Here is a 21,170-nt window from a genome sequence, read left to right as displayed (position 1 = left end):
AGTGCAGAGAAGCTAAAACAGGAGAAATATGATCTCGTTTCTTAGTTCCTGTTAGTACGCGTGCTGCTGCATTCTGAATTAGCTGGAGAGTTTTTAAGGACTTACTAGAGCTACCTGATAATAGAGAGTTACAGTAATCCAGCCTAGAGGTAACAAAAGCGTGGACCAATTTTTCTGCATCCAGTTTTTCTCAGGATAGGCCTAATTTTCGCAATATTACACAGATGAAAAAATGCAGTCCGTGAGGTTTGTTTTAAATGAGAATTAAGATTTGTTATATTACTGATATATGAATATCGTTGTTAAAGTCAAAACTGAAACTTAAATATGCTGCATGCGACAAAGCTGCACGTACTGTACACTGATGTGTTTACTTGGTGTGCACAGGCATTTGTTTTAGAGACAATGCTGAAGCAAATGAGTTGTTTGACTGTGGGGTGAAAAGTTCAACTCACCCGTCAAAATCACAAACAAATGTGCAAATTATTTCAACTGACAAAGAGCCAGATGAACCTGAACAAAAAACAAAAAGGAAATTTGTGAAGTCTTGTGAGGTGAAGTATCCCGGCATCTTTTAGCTGGACAGAGAATTATACTGCAAAGCATGCACAATACACCCCTTGATAAGTGACACGTCTAGTTCAGCACTGTAAGGTGGCACATTTTACCACAGCGCTGGAGCCTGAAAGCAACATAAGTGGGCAGCTCAACGACATAATGGCTGCAGAGCTGGCACACCCACTGACGGGTGGATGAACAATTTGTTTTTGTTACTGTAATAAAGCTTTTAAACATTCTTTTGTGTCACATTTTCATAATAGTAAGAATAATTATAGCTGCTGCGCAGTGATGGGTCGGGTCCGGGCATTTTTAGGCACTCTGAGCAAAAAGCAGAAGAATTGGAAGACATTTAGCAACACAATCTGCCTTTTGCATCAGCTGAGGCTTGAACTCACAATCTCTGAGTCTAAGAATCAATTTCTATCTCACTGAGCTAATTAGTCAGTGACAACGCATGTGTAGCTTCACAAATCGACTAAACCAGATGTGCAGGTTTAGCAGCCGTCCATGCATGGAAAAGCAGATTTCAAACCACTGTAAAGAATTCAGTTATTGAAACAAAAATCTGAAAATACACATATTGCATCTAGACAGCATGGAGATGTTGGTAACTTATTTTAACAATGATTGATTTGATTCATAAGTGAAAAACTGTTGTTTAACTAGTTGAGCTATGTGCAAAGTGAGAAGCCTCAGATGGTTTCACACTGAAGTGTTGACACTGGATCTTTGTACAAAGTTTGGTTTATTTTCATGAAGGCAGATTTTCTAGCAGAAAAAAGACTTGAAGATGCTGCACAGTGATCAGTCACGCTCAGGCAATTTTAAGCAATAAGCTGGAGCACAAGAAGATGTTTACATTACAATGTGGATTCTGCACCAGTTGAGGCTCGAATCTGCAACCTCTGGAACCTAAGACGGTCATCTACTGCTCTGAGCTAATTGGCAAGTAGCAACTCAACAGTGGCTTCACAAACTGAGTAAGCCATTCACTGTTGTGTAGGAAAGTAGCCATCCGTGCATGGAAAGGCAGATTTGAAACCACTGTAAAAAATTCAGTTAATTATTCAGTTATTCAGTTATCTGAAAATACACATATTGCATCTAGACAGCATGGAGATGTTGGTAATTTGTTTGTAACAATGATTGATTTGCTCCATAAGTGAAAAACCAATGTTTAAAATTGCCATTTTTACATTGACTCCAATTGTTCACATTAGAGCAAAATTCAAAATGCTGTCGAAAATTCAGTTTTTGAAATAAAATTCTGAAATTTGCCACACATCATCTGCCATGACTCTAGAATTTTGTCATTTTTTCATGAACATTGAAGATTTATTTAGCAAGAATTTGCATGTATATTTTTACAATCAAACATTTTGATGCAATGTAGGCTAAATTTTTGATAAAATCAAAAAGGAAGGAAGGAAGAAGAAGGAAGGAAGAAGAAAAAGAAGAAGAAAGAAGAGTGACCTAGGATTACAATAGTGTCCTGTATTTACATAGCACTTCTAAAATCAGAGTTCACAAAGTGCTTTGATGGACAAATCTAAAGCAGAAACAAGATACTCGCAAGGCAAAAGAAAGCCAAACAGTCCATCAAACAAAAACAAGACGACAGAAAATGCAAAATATGTAAGGTGCAAAATTTCAATATCAATAAATACAAATAAGAAGAAAAAAAGACACAAGATGACATCGCATAAAAGCAAGTTGAGAAAGATCAGGTTTAAGAATTGATTTAAAAGAAGTCACTGATCACTTAAGGCCTCCACCTTGCCAGTTCACCACCTAAGGCTCTGAACTGGCTCATATTGGGATAACTTTTCTGCTATGTAGCTTGGGGCTAGACCCAGACAAGCTTTAAAAGTCATCAGTAAAATCTTAAAAAAATCACTTTTAAAACGAACAGAGAGCATGTGAAGAGAGGGATTGGATTGGGGTGATGTGATGTGATCTGTTAAAACCAGTAAGAAGCCGTTTTAGCTGACATATTTGTGTTAAATGTTAATTGCTCAAAATTTAAGGTTAATTGAAAATGGCAACCATATTTTCAGTTTCAGCAACTAAAAGCTTGTGTGTGGTTGCGGGCCTGGAAATCACTTTTAAAACTTAGGGCCGAATTCACAAAAGGATTGCGTGGCTTTTGCGGCCGCTAAACCGGTAAAAATGGAGCAAACAGATACCGTCTAATTTACAAAGCATGCGCAGAGGGTGAAATGCTCCAGTAACTGCGCTGCCGAGCAGATTGTGTCTCAGTGCTCCAGTGTTATTTGCACATATTTAAATGAGGTAATATGCATATATTTGGCGGAAAAATTGCCCCTTTCTATGCAAATGAGCCTCATTGATAAACAACGTCTAATTCACTAACACCAGCGCTAATAGACACGCGCAGTTTGAGTGAAGTAAATAACGTCTTTAGAAAGCTGGTGCAAACTGGGCGCTCCTCTGTGGAAGCCTCTCACCCAGACTTTGCAGTGATTGTGGCAGCAGTGATCGTCTGTTAAATCAGTCTGTAAATATTATTTTGACATTATTATTATAATCATTATTACTTTAATGGCATCCGAAGATACTGATGCGTTGAACAGGTGACAGTCTGCGGTCGTTCTCAAAACGTATTTCTGTCACGCACTTCAAAAGCAACTTTCAATAATTTATTTTACAAAACGGGGGAAACAAACGTGATCAATAATTTATTTTACAAAACGGGGGAAACAAACGTGAACACAAACGGTTCCATAATTCATATTAAATTCAAAAGATAATGAAAAAACAGCTACAAGTGAGAGGGAATAGTGATAAAGTGGTCAAACTTGGTCAAATCCACAGCCTCAACCCATCCAACACTGTTAGACTGACTAACCAGCAGACATCACTACATGAGAGTATACAATATTCAGTACTTTGCCAAACAAAGTCTGCCATTGTTCTGCCACGGTGTTCTTGGCGCAAAGCCAGCATTTATACTTTGCCTTGTGTGGCTTATTGCAACCAGGGGCAAATCAGGGGCAAACTGCACTCAGCTGCCAAACTTTGTGGGCGTGTTTGCGCTGGTATATCATTAGCGCAATATCCTTTGTGAATAGGACGTTAAGACGGAGCAAAATGCGGGTGCAAATGAAGTGCAATTCAAGGTGCTATCAGCGGCCGCAGTTCATTCTTTGTGAATTCGGCCCTTAGTGTTGAGCCGTGCCTTTTGTCAATAGAAAAATGTCACAATGGGAAAAAATGGTTATTTTTATTTTTGACAGTAGATCAAAATACAGTATTAGTATTTGTTTCAAATCAAGACAAATGCCTCTATTTATAAAACACAATCCCTTGTTGTCAGTGTGTTTATTTTGTGAGGACAAGAAAAACCAGTCGGTTGGTACCACAGGTGATGGTGTTCCCCAACTGCAAAATCAGTCTTTCATGATTTGTTTTGTTGTTGCTTTCATCACTTGGCTCGCTGGCGCAGCAGTGTGCTGCATTGTGCTGCTCTGCTTGAATCCATTGAGATTAGTTTGAAAGCACACTGGGAACTTCAAGTTGTACCTCCATCTCTGACAGCTGCAGGATGACTTTAACTTGTACAGATAGATATTTGTGTCTTTGCTTCCTAAATATTGTTTCTGTGTGTTATGTTGTGAATATTTGGGTAGGATATGTTACCCTCCTGTTGCGGTTTCTTTAGCCTTGCTTCATTTCGCTCTGCACACAGGAGGTCCTCTGTGGCTACAGTACAAATACTGCAGACAAAAGGACAGTGCTGTGTTGAGAGTGAGCTGCCTTAAATTAAACAACCTGGATTTGAGCTTTGTTTCAGCAAGAATCCTCCCTGTTGATGCTTAATATTTAACTTATCAGCACCAGAGGCTGTTTTGTAACTGACACTGTACACTGATCTCCACGTGGGCGGGTCAGGCAGGAAGCCCCATTTCCAGCACTATGATCAATAAGGTATCAGATTAACAATAACAAGAGTTGACGGTCATTTAGTATGCACACATGCACGTAGTTCAGGAAGTATTTGATTGGCCTGTGTATTTCTGCACTGCCTTCTGGTCTGTGCCAAGCTCTGTATGTGTGTGAATTTGTGTGTGTGTGTGTGTGTGTGTGTGTGTGTGTGTTTATGGTTGATGCTTACATACGTGTGGCCGTGGCCCAAGCTTATTACATTGCCCTGGTTGTATTGTCAGCAGCAGCCTTGTTGTGATGTTATGATGACTCAGGCCTGCAATCCGCTGCCTCTGTCATTCATACTCAGTGTGTAACACCCCAACTTTGGTTTATGGGCCATAATATTAACAGCATGTGGACCAATAGTTAGAACAGGGAAGCTGAATAAGAAGGTGGCTAAATCATGACACCACCTATTTAATGAGTACTTCAGTGTTTATCTAAGTCTTTGTTTTATTCTTTGTCTATATATATTTATTTCTTGCATGCTACTTAGTGGCTCAACAGTAAACCATTGCTCTGATGTTTTTGCGTGGGTTGGTGTTATGCGCACTAGGGTTGGGCAGTATGTTACAATTTGCAACAGGTCACCGTCAGCTCAGCAACCAGCAATTGTCAATATATTCATACAGGTGCAATGGTGAATGGTAAAAGGACTGCACTTGTATAGTGCCTTTCTAATCGTCTGACCACTCAAAGCACTTTTTACACTACTTTTACACTACGTGTCACATTCACCCATTCACACACATTCATACACTGGTGGCCAAGGCTATCATACAAGGTGCCACCTGCTACCCAGTTTGTAACACACTCACACTGATGTAACAGCCAATCGGGAGCATTTTGGGGTTCAGTATCTTACCCAACAGTGCTTTGAGATGCCAACTGGGGGAGCCGGGGATCGAACCTCCAATCTTCTGATCAGTAGACAATCTAAAACAATTAGATTAAAATTAAATGCCAATTAAATGCAGATTAAAAAATAACTTAATTGGCATTAACTCATAAAATGCCATGATAGGCAATATTCTAACATAAATTTTCCTTATTAGATAGAAAAATACTCTAATCTGTATTCAGGTTTCTGTCTTTGACCGAACTAAGACTAAGGTTAGCTTTATTGCCTTGTTAACTTGTAAAGCACACGTCACTCAAACTCAACAGAAACCAAATAAAACTCACCAAAACTGTCCTGGTTAGTCTTTCCACTTTTCCAACAATCACCAACTCTTGGTCGAAATAAACCCTTGTTAGATGTTAAAATATGCTGGCTCTACACACCAGTTATCCCCTGCTGTCTCTCTCTGCCCGCTGAGCAGTGACTCTAACTCGCTCTTCGGAGGCAGACTATTACATTAGCAAAAAATAATTGGCCGTCCCTAATGTGAACTTTAGATTTTTATAAACTCCAAATCATACCAAAGTCTTCTAGGGTGTTCTGTGTATTTTTTCTTACCTTTTAGGCAGCCACTGGTGTCCAGTTATTGTTATATGATGTAAAAAGCTACTTTTAGAATCTTAAAACTTATTTTCGATAAGTTATCCATAGCAAGGAAAATCATGTTTGCCTTTTTTTTGTTTAAGTTTGGCCATTTTATTTTATTTTTTTAAGAAAATGGAGTACAGACTTTAAATCAAACTATACACCTGAATAACTTTTTTTTAATGCATTATGAAATTACTTGAACTGTCCACAACAATGGCGCTAAGTAAATGCAGTAGTGTAATCTATTTTATTGTTGTGGGTATACTGTGATTGCAAAAGGTGACAGGGCCACGGCCACCAATACAGTCACCGGCCCTCCTCGCAAATGTAATCCAAAATAATTGGAGGCCTATTGGTAGCGTTTTTAAACTTCATTAGGCTTAGTCCCAGTATTTTTTTTTTTCCTTCCTAAGCTGTATATGTGTCATTTTAAGGAGAAGGACAACAAGCCTATTGATGAACAATGAATCATGTGTGTACAGCTTCTATTTACAGTTGAGAATCAAGACACAGGACTTTACTTGGGTCTTGAGGAGCAGCACTTTTTCATGGACAAAATAGAACCTACACTGCACATTTACTACCACTTGACAACTTAACTGTTAATTTCTTCTCTGCTGTGATCGTGAACAGTCATCTACTCTCAGTGCATCCTCACACTGTCTCTCACTCCCTCTCTTTCTCGTCTACACACGCACACACTATGCACCAGACTTAGCGGGTGGGGCGAGGAAGAATGGGGGAAGGATGGGTGAGTCTCTCTGCATGTTGTGCTGTGTTTGTGCAGTTTGCTGTCACATCTCTCAACCCCATATTTCCCGAAACAAATGGCTGAGGTGAGAGTTGTGTAACAAAATTATGTTGTTACATATTGTTGTGCATTTCTGAGTGGGTGTATGGAAATCATGGAGCTTTCTTAGTGGGTATGCTGCAGCGTATGTCTGCGCATTGTGTAGACTACATATATACATATATTTGATTTCTTATGATTAATCCTAAGCATGAAAAATCGCTGGTATGGTGCTTTAAAGAATAAATAAATCAACTGAAGGTTGATTTATGCTGTTCTGTATCCCTCTTCATGCAGTGCAGGTCTTTGACTAAGGCATCTGCCACCTGTGACTTCCAGTCAATGCTGCGCCCCATGGAGATCAGAGGTCCAGGCACCACAGTCAGAGGTGGTGCAACTGATTGAAGTAGCTCTGTATGCGGGCAGGCATGAAGTCTCTATGCTCTCCAAACATCTTATTTTCCATCTACCATCTCTTAAGTCTATTACCTTCGCCTGTCTCCATCTAGCATCTTACTGAAGGTTGCATTTGCCTTCCCAGTGAGGTAAACTGAGCAGCACTGATGTAATGAGGTGTGGCTGGAGTGTCTTCTTCACACCCACTGGCAGTAGTGTGCTGACTGACCTGGTTCAACAACAGGCTGTAATTAAGAGGCTCTCTCACCTGCTGCTGGATTGCTGTTATTCTAGAAAAAGACAGCCGGCTTTTACCAGGATGACAAGTGAAACAAAGAGGTGCATTATGCCTGCTACCCCTTCCCCCCTGCTTCTGTCACGTTTATATATCATCTCTTGCAGTTGAATACACACACACATTTTTGTTTCCAGCCACAGACGGCCCCAGAGATGTTGCTGTGGAGCCGTAGCATGCTCGATTTGTCTGAGTGCGTGCCTTTGTGTATTAACAGGTGCTTTGCTGGATCCACATTACTGCTGCAATTTTAACTTGGCTGCCTCCACAGTATTCCCCAGCGTTGCCCAGGGAAACTAAGTTTGAAGGAGGGAGGGTTGGTGGGTGGAAAAGAGGCAGATGATGGATAGACAGAGGAGAGCAATAGGTGAAAAGATGGGCATGTCACTTCTTATTGTACAGCTTTTAATGATCAAGAGGGCATTCCCATCACCTTGCAGTTGTCTCTGTCAGTTTTACCTGAGGCAGCCTTGAGCCTTCTGACTGTCTCGGCCTGTCCAGCAGCACTGACATGTAGGCTTTGACCTTCCTCTGATGCCTTGCTCTTGCTGCCCAGCCGTCAATTTCACCCCTTTTAACTTTCCTCTCCTGGCACAGCAGTGCCTCGAAGCTTTCAGACGTTACCTTAATGGAGAGAATAAAGTGAAGTGTACATGCCTGCTGCTGGTTTATGTGTCTTTTTACCTGGAGGCTCATTGTTTTAAGTAAAGAGCGAGCACAACCAGTGAGAACGCTAAAAGAGGGAGATAAGAGATAGAGACAAATGTGTCTTTTTTCAAGATCAGAGTCATCTTTTTGCTGGCTGCTCATTGAAATCTGAATGTCTACTATTTGTGGTAGTAAATTTCAAGGTCTGTGTGACAGCTTGCAGTCAATAAGACGGGAGTCACTTGCCAGTCCTTTTGCAGCATTGGTAATTATGTGGCAGGGAAAGTGAATGTAGCAGTAACATCAGAGTCAAGCCAGCACACAAACTGGTTTCAGACTGTTAACCTTACCGGCTCTCTAACTATTCTCATATGGCTGCAGGTGATATGGCCCACAGCTGTCATTTTAAGGTTTAATACATGAGGAACTGCAGCCCCTTAGTTGGTTCTTGAGTTGTGACCTGCAGGGTTTTCAGAGGCCTGATTGGTGGTTTTTCAGAAGGTTATATATAATCCTGCCATGCCCCTCTCCTTCTGGTTATTTGTTTTAACTGTTCCCACTGGAGCGTATAGAGTTACAATTGCCAACAGCTTTAGGCTTTGCTGATTGGCTTATTTCCTGTTGCCTGTAGCCTTAATAGACATGCCGGATTAGCAGTTTGCTGTTTTCACCCACTTCTTCTGGAGTTTACCTCTTTCCTCCTTCTCCTCTGGTTAATATTCAGCTGGTCTATCTGCCCTGTGCTGTCACGGCCGGCATCCCACAAGGAGCCCTGCCATGCTTGCAGTAAATTAGGCTGTGTATCAGAGGGAAGAGACTTGCCTTGCCTTTCCCAACCATCTGCATAATGACAGACCTTCCGGGGAGGACACTGCACTATCACAGAAGCTGGTTCACTTTAATAACACGATTCAACATGGAAGAATAAAAGAGAAGTCACAAGAATAATTAGGATAGATGTTTGAAATTTTGGTTTAATTATACCAAACAATGAAACATCAGAGGCCACCGCATGGTCATGGGATATTAATGAGACAACAGACCAAAGAGAAGTACTAAAATATAGATGCTTGGATGAAATTATCAGGTAAAAAAATCATCAATAGAGCCGCTCAGAGAGGCTAAAGGCAATGACCACCTACGTATGTTCACTGTATAAATAAACAGGCAAGTGATGTGTTTCAGATACAGAAGTGCATATTGCCACATCATTTGGAGAGAGATTAATAAAAACAGTGATGAGGAATACTCTAAAAGACCTGTGAGGCACAGATCACAGTAAATAACAACAAAACAAGAAAACAGTAACATATTGGCATTACTAAACATTAGGGCTGGGTGTTGGTACTCGATACCTTTGAGGTATCAACCACAATAACCCGGTTCCAAGTAGTATCAAAACATCTCAAGTCTAACGATACCTGCATTTGACTCTCTGCCTGGCGACCAGTCAGTTAACGTCTGCCTGGTTAGCATGAGCTAATTTAGCAGCAGGGACTAACATCCAACATAGAGCCTTTTAACAGTCCTTTCAAACTTAAAATGTCACTGAAATGGCTCAACTCTGTCATTTAACCCGTTAATAACTGTTAGGTAATGTTAGCCAGATGGTGCAGTTAGACTTGTCACTGTATATGTGCAGCCAGGCGGACTCTGACAACTGTCCTTGGTGCAGAGCTCACACTCCTGCAGCGGTGGTGAAGTGGAGCACGGTGAATTTAGTGGAGTTGACTGTTAAGCGTGCTGAGATGCCACCAAACGTTCAAAGTAGGGCTATACTTAACGCCATTCCATTCACATTATAGGTATCGAATGTAGTACTCAGTTGGTATCTGAATCACTTTAAGGGTACTGGTATAGAAATTTTTTAAAAGATACCCAGCCTTAGTAAAAAAATGATTTTACACTATACGCTTACAAAAGATCGCCTTTCTTTAGGAATTCGGTGGCAGGCTGCCGCACATTCATTAAGACAGTGTTTTTCTGATGAAATGAAAATTTATTGCTGTCATCTAGATAACCAAAATGAGCATATCTGAAGTGCAAACCACTTCAGTCATGTTGTCTTGACATTATGCTCTGGACAGAAAGTTCTGTTTCAGGGACTTAATTAGACTGGCACTATCTTTTTTTCCCCGATTTATTACCTTGTTTATTTATTCCCTGATGCCACTTCTTCTCCCTGACGTCGAACGGTGCAAAGTCGAGACTATTCAAGTCACAGCTAGAGAAGACCTTGTACTCACTGTATGTGCCAGAGAGGTGAGTCAGACAGTATTCATAGAGCAACTTTTTAAATAGTACCCATAAGTATTAACATATTGCACCACAATACCAAGCTGTCTTGCATCTGCGAAACTGCTTTACAAAGCTTTTTCTAGCTTTTATAGATATCTGAGATGAAATGTTTTGTAAATGAGTATTAGAAGGAAATGAAAATTAAGTATTAATAATTATTAACTATTTTGATAAATCAATTTTTTAAGAGCAAATGCCCAAAGCTTCTCAACTGTGAAAATCAGCAGTTTTCCTTTGTCATATATAGTACAGATTTGGTTTTGGATTGTTCAGAGGAGACACTACAGATGACTTGGGTAAAAATTTTAACTCAAAGATATTACCATGAAACCTCCCCAGTTGATTACTTAAGACAATTTTGTATTACTTTTTTTTTTTTAAGATTTTGTTAAAATATGCAGATTAAGTATCTAATTAAATATGCAGTTTCTGCATACATTTCCAAAACAGAAATCTGAGCTAGAATAAACACTTAAATGTGTATTTTGGATGTTCTGGGCTATTGTAGAAACAACATGGCGGATTCTGTGGAAGAGGAATCACTCCATATATAAACAGCTCATTCTAAGCTAACAAAACGTCAATTCTTTTTTCAGGTAATTATACACTAATAAAAACGTAGCTCTGATTATTATATACCATATCTACTCATAGATGCCCCTAAATCCTACACACTGGACCATTTAATTGAATAAAACAAAAATATCTGAAGACATTACCTTAGTCTCTGAAAGTATATTGGCCATTTTTCACTGTTTTGTGGCATTTTAAACACCAAATGATTAACTAATAAATGGAGTAATGTAATTTGAAGTTCATTAACAGAGGTGGGGACTATAGACTCATGACTTGGACTCAAGTCAGACTTGAGTCACAAATTTGATGACTGTAGACTTGCTGCTTTACCTTTTTTATGTCACAACAGAAAGTATATGCATATTTGCATCCTCCCAAATTTCAATATGATACATAAGAATATTTTCATACCTTTTTGAATACATTATTTATACAGAGTGACTCATGTAGCCTCAAGATGTGGCTGCATATATGACAAACAAAGTCAAAATGTTTGAAGTGCTTGTGAATTTAGATTTGGCCATTACAGAGGCTCTGTTTGCATATGCAGAATCTGCAGCTTTCTTATCATTCTGAGAGACTTGAAGCCTCTCTTACACCCTCCACTCCCTCTGACCCACTTGTTTAACATGCCCAAAATATAAAGCTACACCGCCTGCCTCTTCCAAATCCATCAAAGCAAACCCAATCCACTTTTCCTTCTCACCTCCTGATTCGCCATACCATATGTCTGTGCATATGATGAGCAGCAACTTCTCTTCCTGAGTTGAAGTTCAGCAGGTGACTGCAAAGAAAAAAATACCTTTACCTTTGGAGGTATGTGGTCCAGGATTTGGCTGTGATGATACAGACTATTATTATGTATATGTGATGATAGTTGTTGTGGGTGGGTTGGCAAATGCCTCATGTCACGGTCTGAATTTCCTTACATATATAAATAACCCACAGAAGGCGGTGGAGCCTGGTGACTCAAAAAGTGAAAAGTTGAGAATGTGGCTCAGCGAAATACAGGACAGATCTTAATAAATGTGAGAAAAATGGCTGGCAATTACAGTACATGAAACAATAGATACAAAAATTAATTTGTCATCTTTTTTATGGTTCATCTTCAATCTGTGAGCCAACCTCCCCTGATGAAAGGAAGTTTTAGGCTTAATCTACTTTGCATAAACCCAAAGAAACACCAAATCCGGCTGTACTGGTCGTTAGAGGTTGTTTTTTTGTTAGCTGTTTGCCTTGCAGTATCTTTTTCTCCACACAGGTAATTTCTCCTCGTCTGTTTGTCTTGTCTTATCTCTCAAGGCCCACCACAGTGGGCTTTTTTTTATTTTGCCAGGTAAATGCTCTTGACTGTGCTCTCTATCTTGGCAGTGCAGCCCAGGTCTCATTGGCTGGGCTCACAGATGTTATCAGTTCTGATTGCAGGCTCCCGTTGTCATTCAGGTCCAGCATTATTTCGTTGACCAACATGCTGCATCTTTTCCTGGAGGTTCTTAGTTTTTTTAGTTGCAATTTGGCCCACTGCAGACCGAGACTTGCTGACAGACGTTGCTTTCTTGTGATAGAGTGGTCACCAGAAACCCACCCCATCAAGGCTCTTTTATGTAGGTTTAAATGATGCCGGCGTCGCGTGGGCTTGCACAGATTGTTTTGGCTGTCAGGGTTATTGTCTGCCAGCTTATGTGAAAATATATTGGCTTCGAATGACGAAAGTAAAGATGAATAACCTGTTCCTATTTTCTATTCTTACTCTGCTGCCCACACAACTTTTACTCCCGCTGTGTTCAAGATGAGGTCTTTGTATACAGCTTTAGAGAGTATATCCACAGACTGCAGTTGGGAAAGTTTTTAGGCTGTACTCCAAACCAGTGCTACAAAGAGATGCAAATCTTGTCTTTTGGCAAGACATTATCTTGTTCAGCATTTTAACTTCTGTAAGGACTTCTTGCAATTGATAAATATAAATGTTAGTGATATCGCTTTCTTGATGCAGTGTTTCATTCCCTTCTCAGCTTTATGTTTATCTAGAGGCAGCATAGCCTACTCAGCTTTCACTGTCGTTTTGGATGCTCAGTCACAATAATAAGCCTTAGTACATAGGCCCAGCTTTGCCAGCCATTGTAATGGGGCCCTTGAGTCAGGTCCTTGTTAGCTGATGCACAATAAGCTCCAGCCTAATGAAGTGTAAACCAGAGATCCGGGAGGCAGCGAGGGGGCCAGATGAATACGGCCGGTAGCCTTGGTGTGTGCAGCTCAATGCTAATGCTATTAGCCAGGAGGTCAGTCCATTTCGCCTCACCCCTGCTCAGTTTATCAGCACTTCATAATGTGGTGGATGTAAGGGCATGATGTTGAAACAGCTGATCATACTCAGAGTGCGATAGCTCTCCGAGGATGAATAGAGTGAGAAATGGGTTCACAACGGGCATGCAGCTTTGATTGCAGCTGCGTTGGAATGATGGCAGACCTTCTGGCCTTAACAGGCTTCCTCTGTGTTAAGGTTTGTCCACTGGAGAGCGTTGCAGCTCTATTGGGCCTCCATCTGGCCAGCTTTGTCTGCGTTCATTAACAGTCCATTTGTTGCTCCTGCCCTGAGGAGCCTTCCTCTGCTGCTTACTCACTCAGCTCCTCCTAATGCTGCTGATGAGCCTTTAATGTACATATGGTCCACTTCATTCAGCCCTATTAAGCCTCAGCACTTTTTATACTTTTAGTTTCACCGGTGTTTTTTATTTTATCCTTCATCTCTTGATTTAATTGGTTCTTCTACCTGCCTTGAAGTCAGGAGTTTATACTTAGTTAATTTGCTATTTAATCAAATATGAAAAAATGTCTTGTGATTTTTAGAAACAAACCATGAACTGTTTCTGTGTAAAAATGCATGATATACAGTATTCATTAACCATTCTGTAGGTTATTGTAAGACACTATTAGAATTCAAACCATTTCCCCATATGTTAACCCTTATGAATACATTATAATGCATATATAATGCATTAACTAATTGTAATTCAGACAAAGTGCTATCACTTCACGATAGCTCTTTTCTGATGGTCATGTGACTGTGTCGTGGTGTGTTTGCTCGCACATCTGTGCACAAACACACAAATTAACCCTTGGCATGTTTCTCTTCTAGCCAACGCCGGGGCCTGTTTTCCTAAGCAAGGTAACTCACCGGGCGAATGGCTCCCTGCTCTTTTATCACACTTTAAGTTCATTCGTTTTTCCAGTCACATATTTTTTTTGTGTAACCATACCGTCTCCTCCTGGCTGTCTCCCTCTCCTTCCCGTGTGCCTTCCACCTCAGGCTGTGTTGTCTGTCAGTTAGAGCGCTGATAAAAGGCCAAGGGCTGTCAGAGTGATGCGCCTCCTTAAAAATGGACAGCAGAATCAGTAACCTCCAGACAAGAGGCAGTGAGAGTATGTAGAGAAAGTGGCAGAAGGTGTCAGGGGATTGAGGGGAAAGCTCAGATAGACGGACAAAAGTTGGTGAAAAAGAACAAGGACATATATAAAAGAAGTGTTCCTTTGCGTTCCCAACTGACTTTCAATCACCTCAATTTTCAGTATTTTGTTTTGCTCTGTTTCCTGCGAAAACAATGAAAGCCACTTATAATGACAAGCAGGCATATCACAATGGAATATCCAGCAAAACAAATTCAGTTTGAGCCTCTTCCTTTGATCTATCACAGAAGCATTTTACTTTTCTCATTTTTCTTCCCTTCAGAACTTGAGATCAATAATTCTGCAGGGAACTGCTCCATCCTGGTGGCAAATAGTCTAACATCACATCCCATTTCTTTCTCTCTCTCCCTCTCTTCCTCTCTCTCCTGTCCTCACTCTGCCTTATTTTTTCCACTACCATTCCCTCTGCTCCATTTGTTTCCACCTGTGTGTGCCTGCACTGTGTGTATGTATGTCTCCACCCTGAAATCTTTCTGCATGCTGGTGTGGGTGGTGATTCACCTCTTTCTTGTACACTTTCCACCCCTTCCTTCTTTTCTTCCTTCTCCTTTATCCTGGCATCATCCCCTCAGATCCCGAGCGTGGTGGAAGTCACATGATCTCCACAGATGACTTGGAGTATCCACGAGAGTACCGGACGCTGGGGAACAGCGCACGGCGCTTCTCCAATGTGGGCCTGGTGCACACATCGGAGCACCGCCACACCGTCAGCGCGGCCCAGAGCCTGGAGGCCCTGACCAACCTGCACAAGGCTGACATGGAGCGCAAGAGGGACGCCTTCATGGATCACCTGAAGAGCAAGTACCAGCAGCAGCAGCAGTTGCAGCATCCGCACCACAGCCCGCACCACAACCCACCGTCGCCCTCACCCTCCCACGCCAGCATGAGGGGTACGTCAGAGCGGTCTGCACGAGAACAGGTATGCAAATCACGCTTTTTATCCTCAAAAAAGAATTGTATCTGACATATTGTCCCAAATGTCAAATTAATGTTTAATTGATTTATTAATTATTACATTTCATGCATCTGTTTTTTTTCATATCACTTTAGTACCATTTAAAGAAACTTAATTAGATGCTCTGTATGTTTTTCTTCTGGCAATCAAACTGGAAAATACTGTCATTTTGGAGACAGAAAAGTGATGTCACACGTAGACACAACATGAAGTCTCTTTTCAGATAACATCCAGATTGAAAGCTGCACAATGCCTCACATTGTGCTCCACATTGTCCTCATTAAAATAATTAAGGGACAGAATACATGTGAGGGAAAGCTGTCAGGTGGTCTTTGTATCTGTGTTTTAAGAGGTCGTCATTAAACTGTCACAGCCACGCTTTTCTTTGTTTCTCTGCTGCCAGAACCTGTAGAACTTTACACAGAGGGGCACCATTGAGGTGTGAAGGAAGACAGGAAGTCTCACACATAAATATATTGAATGCTTAAATGTTAATGCAGTCTCAACACTTGGGGATAATGTTTTCCCTTTGCTCTTTTTTATCAACTCTTTTCCCCCTCCCAATGTAGTTTATATACTACACAGCCCCAACAGCTTTCTCTCGCACTATCTCACTTACACACACATGCACGTACTGTACTGTGCACAAACACACTCTCTCTTTGTGTGAGCACCATTGCTGTGTGTGTATTTAAAAAAAGGGTAAATTCACTGTAATGACATGACAGAAAAGCACATCAGGGGAGAGGGGAGGGAATGAAAGGGAGAGAGAGAGAGTGAGCAAGCGAGGAAGGGCGGGTGGAAGGCAGGTGGAGTCCATAGTTTCCGTGGCAACCTCTCCCATAAATGGCAAGTAGGGATATCGCATTGCAAAGGTCAGGTTGTGTAGAGAAGCAGGAAAGGTACAATGATGACGACAGAGGGGAGAGAGGAATAACGAGGCAGACAGTTTAAAAAAATTTTTTGAGCAGCAGCCGGGAGAGTGGACAGATCCACTGTGACAGGGCATTTTCACTGCACGGGGGAGGAAGCAGCAGAGCCCAGGATTTCTTGTCATCTCGTGGATGTGCAGAGCGTGGACAGCAAGGGAGGAGGGTGGGGGGGAGGAGGAGCTGGAGAGGAGCACAGCAGCCAGTCAAGCAGCCCGCTGCTCAATTAGCCAGCACCAGCAGGAGCCAGCCACCCATCTGCGAAGGAGTTAATCGGCTGGTGTTGTAATGAATTAAATAAAGAGTTTCCGCCGCATGTGCTACTGGAGAGCAAGACAGAGAGAGAGAGGGGGGGGGGTGGAGAGAGAGGTAGACTGAGCGAGGGAGAGAGAGGGAGGGTTAGAGAAGCAGAGGGAGGGAGAGACGGGCAAAAACGCGATGAGGATTCGCTGCACCTGACGGACTGCCTGGGATGACTGGAGTGGTGGACAGGCACAGGTGCACTGCAGGTGAGACGGGACTGGAAGCTTGAAACTGGAAGCTGGAGGCTGTTGTAGAGAGGTGTGTGTGTGGGGGGGGGATAAGGATGTGCCAGCTGGGATTAGATTCCACGCCTGTTGTGTTTATTGTGGTTGTTGTGGTGACGGTGTGCATATGCTCAAAGACTAGACGAAGGCTGAGTGGACGATACTGTAAACTGTACACAGAGCCTTTTGTGCGTCTGAGTGAGCGTTAATGTGCTGTGCAGACAAGTGTAGGTGTTTTTAAAATAGAGGAGGCGAGAGAGGCTGCGGTTAGCGCTGAGACACCAAACTAGACCGGAGGAGGATTGAGGGGGAAAGAGTAAGAATGGCTGAGATGGGGGGCGGGGGTGCAGAGAGGATGACGACATGAGAAAGAGACGGGGTTGGAGGAGGGGTGGAGGGAGTGCAGCCTGCTTTACATGCTGGTCAGGTAATGCAGCGCTACACTCTGTGAGGCTACGTCCTTCTGTTGGAGCTCTGAGGCTAACTCTTGAGTGCACATCCACGCCTGTATGTAAATGTATACAGGGGTGTCTTAACCTGCATTTAGCCCCTCAGCCACAGGTTTAATCTGGCATCTCAAACATAACATCAGTAACTCTGTCTCTTTGGAGCTCCAGGCATATTTCATTCAACAGGAGCTTAAAAGTGAAAAGATGTACACTAGGGATGTTCCTAAAGACTAATATCTCTGACATTTAAATGAAAGTTTAAACTTAGACTAGTCGACAAGTCTAAAAGTAAGAAAATATTGTGTATCTTAAAAGAGTCATTTTAAATTATTAAACACATTTTTTAGTCTCCAAATTGTATTTTAAATGCTGCTGAAATGTGTGGCCTGTTGCACCATACATCATAAACATTACATATTATCCTACAAAAGGTGATAGCAACTCACTAAGTAAAAGTTAACAAATAACATTTAATGAAAACAATATTTTTTTTAGGAAAATTAATCTTAAGGAAACATGCCTAATTATTACAATGACATTTTTATTAGCTGAACATAATTGCAAAGCAAACAGCCTATCAGTCATCAGAATATGTATTAATATGTCATTTAAATGTGAACATTTTTTAAATAAATAAGTTTAACTGAGTAGTATTTCTGGTGCCGACTAGCTATCAATCAAATAATTGTGCACATCCCCAATGTACATTTGAGCTAAGTAGTAGAGCCTCAGTCAAGGGTTCTGTCTGTCATCGGGGACTGTGGCTGAATGAGTTAGTGTGATAGTGACTGACAGTATAAAACAACATCTTGAATGTAATTTCTGCACAGAAGTAAAGAATTGATCGCAGTGATACCTGCCAGGATGGAGAAATGTTAAGAAGAATTAACATGTATTGAAATAGGCCCCCTTGAATTTACTCTCACAGCCTCTCATTGCAGTATTTGCAACTCAAAGTCCGAGTTCAGAAAATCTGCAACTGTCCGCGGAGCAACGGTTAAACCAACACGAGTCTGTGACGAATGAATGTTTACTTTACCTGAGAACTGTGAGTAAGCCTCATTAAAGCAACAAACACAGAAACACTGGCAGAGACAGACAACACAAGACCACAAATCACTTCTGCACCATTAAAGCCAGCCCTCAGAGTCATTTAGCTTTGTGGGAAAATAAAATCATTAACGTTGTCTGAACAAGTGAACAGCAATTATTTATGACGCACCAACGGTGCCCCTGAGCAGCTGTCACTTCAGACAGATTGTCAAGGACGAAGCTTGACTGATGGGCTGTGCAGAATAAATGACTGACACATGATCAGGTAGTCAAGGCCAACACAAGTCCAACCTCACCTCATGTATTATCTTATCCCCGAAAGTGACCCACTTTACCCATGACCTCTCGCCCCTGAGTCTTACTGAGATTAGCTTTCTGACCACTTTAGATCAGGTGTATTCAGATCTCTCACTGTCCCGTCAAAAACATGAACAACCTTGTGTTAAGATATGTGATAATGCATTTTTTAGATCATATAGGCTTTTATAATTATTATTATTATCATATAAGCCCATAATAGAGAATTTAATTCTTAAACCCTGGACAGGGACTATACTTGATTAAAAAAAACTGAACAACTAGCTAAGAGACAGAAATTCTCCTCAGCTTCACATCAAAGACTTGTCTTTAATAATAATAGCTTTGACATATGTTAGTAGAAATTTATATGCTATGGGGAAAAAGAAGGGTGGGTGGAGATTATACTCCATATCATTTTGAGTGTCCCACATGCCTCATTGCCAGCAAGTGTAGACAGATATATGCACTGTTTTTTAACATTTAAAATTGTAAATGGCACAGCAACATTATTAGGTGGACAGAATAATACACAAGAAAATGGCTTTGAATAGCTGCTTTCAGAATAAAGGTTATAATGTTTAATTTTCAATTTCAAGTAAGTGTTAATTCAACTCTATTTTTATGTCCGAGTTTGTGGAGTTGTAATGGGTTGCATTATGTTGCTGGTATTGTGTCCAACCCATTGTGTGATTATGCCACAACTATGCTGTTTCCCAGTTCCATACTATTGCTCTACTAATATTGCTGCTATTAATTCTGGCCAGGTTTTGAGTACGTAGTGTGTTCACACTGGAAAAGTGGCAGAAGCAAGATCAGCTTAATTTTTAAGGTGTGCTTTTGCCTTTATGTTACATTTATGCAAAGACACAGTGAGCAGCTGCACATTAGCAGGGCAGCAGCTTCAGTGCTCAGTCAGGAAGTAGTGTGTTCCACAATGCAAAGTGACAAAGAAAGTAAACTGAGAGCTGTATCTATACTAAAAAACTTGATTTTTGTGTGTCCTGTTGATGAACTGTTCTCTATTCTCCCAAGATTCAGTGTATAAAGTAGAAAGGAGGAGCTTCTCAGTTGTAGATGGAGGTGAAACAGCTCCAGGAACATGTCTGAAAGTGATTAAAAAAATACAACCTACTGCATACTTGGAAAAAACGATCTGATCGGTCAAACGGTCTGTTTGTAAAGTTTAATTGGCAGTGTCATTCCAAAGGCACAGTTTTATTGACACCTAATAGCGCCAAGTATTGTTATTTCCTGTAAGAAAAAGAATACTTCAACCACAAAATGATCATTTGTATATCAGTTACTCACAAAGTGTCTTAATGAATTTGTGAAGAAAACTGTTTTTCACACATCCCTATGGTTAATAGAGAATCCAATAATGCAAGCGCTCTTCATTAATTGAAGTAATCAGGGTGTGCATTTAACCACAGCAAAACTATATCAAAACATTTGTTAACAAACTCTCACACAACTCGTGCACTATAATCCAAGTCTTTTATCACATGCATTTTGGCTAAAACATCATGTTTTGAAACATGTCGGTACAAACAGTCTAATGTACAACTGAGAAGCAGGCTGGGCATACGTGCGCCTTTGAACTCTCATCAATACACATGCAACTCATACACAAACACAGGCATGCTCAGGCCATGTTACTTGTAACTAACTTTTTTTTTTTTTTTTAAAGAAATTTTTTGGGCATGTTTGCCTTCAATTGATAGGACAGCTAAGTGTGAAGGGGGGATAGAGAGAGAATGACATGCAGCAGAGGGCCACAGGCTGGAGTCAAACCCAGGCTGCTGTGGCAACGGCCTTGTACATGGGGCGCCTGCTCTACCCACTAAGCCACCGACACCCCTTGTAACTAACTTTTTAAGCGCATATGCGCATGTTAGGATTATACTGCATGAGTTGTGTGAGACTTTGTAAATGGATGCTTTGATGTGGTTTTGCTGTTTTTAAATGCAGGCCCATTTTACCACAAATAACTCAGTTTTCTTCACAATTTCAAGGTAACACATGGTGAGTAATTGATAAAAAAAAAAGATCATGTTGTGAGTCAGGTTTTCTCTAACTGCATACAGTTAGTGCTTAACTTAATGTTGGAATGAAGTATTAAAGTTTGATTGAAAGTGGTCTGCACGTTTTATCATCTCCTTTTTGGACAAAACTGCAAAATGCTTTCTTTTCTTGCATACTAACTGCCAAATATTTGTATGCATGCATGACATCAGATGAGGCACAATTCCAATGAAATCTAATGTGTACTTTGGAATTGGGACACAGCTCTAGCCTTTACAAAATCTGTAAATAGTTACACTGTGTTAGACCAGATGTTAATCATGACTCTGTCTTCTTGGCGAGGAAATGTTACTTCCTTTGGATTAGTGTGATTATAACACTTAATATTATATAAAAACCAGGCAAGAACTCACACCACAGTACATTAAGAAAAGAGAGAAAGAAATAGAGAGCAAGAGAAGAGCATAAA

At 40.9% G+C, this 21,170-nt stretch overlaps 1 protein-coding gene across 1 annotated transcript in view; it reads left to right on the top strand.

The window, feature by feature from the left end:
• Positions 1-21,170, top strand: part of LOC126405442 (SRC kinase signaling inhibitor 1-like) — a 107,046-nt gene that overhangs the window by 38,656 nt on the left and 47,220 nt on the right. The window contains exons 2-3 of the mRNA XM_050069175.1: positions 14,138-14,167; positions 15,039-15,385. Of these exons, the coding sequence (XP_049925132.1) occupies positions 14,138-14,167; positions 15,039-15,385 (377 nt within the window). The remainder of the gene's footprint in view (positions 1-14,137; positions 14,168-15,038; positions 15,386-21,170) is intronic.

Source organism: Epinephelus moara, chromosome 18 (assembly GCF_006386435.1).
Source record: "Epinephelus moara isolate mb chromosome 18, YSFRI_EMoa_1.0, whole genome shotgun sequence".
Classification (NCBI taxonomy): domain Eukaryota; kingdom Metazoa; phylum Chordata; class Actinopteri; order Perciformes; family Serranidae; genus Epinephelus; species Epinephelus moara.
The sequence above is the reverse complement of the archived record's forward strand: the minus strand, read 5'-3'. Positions and strand labels throughout refer to the sequence as shown.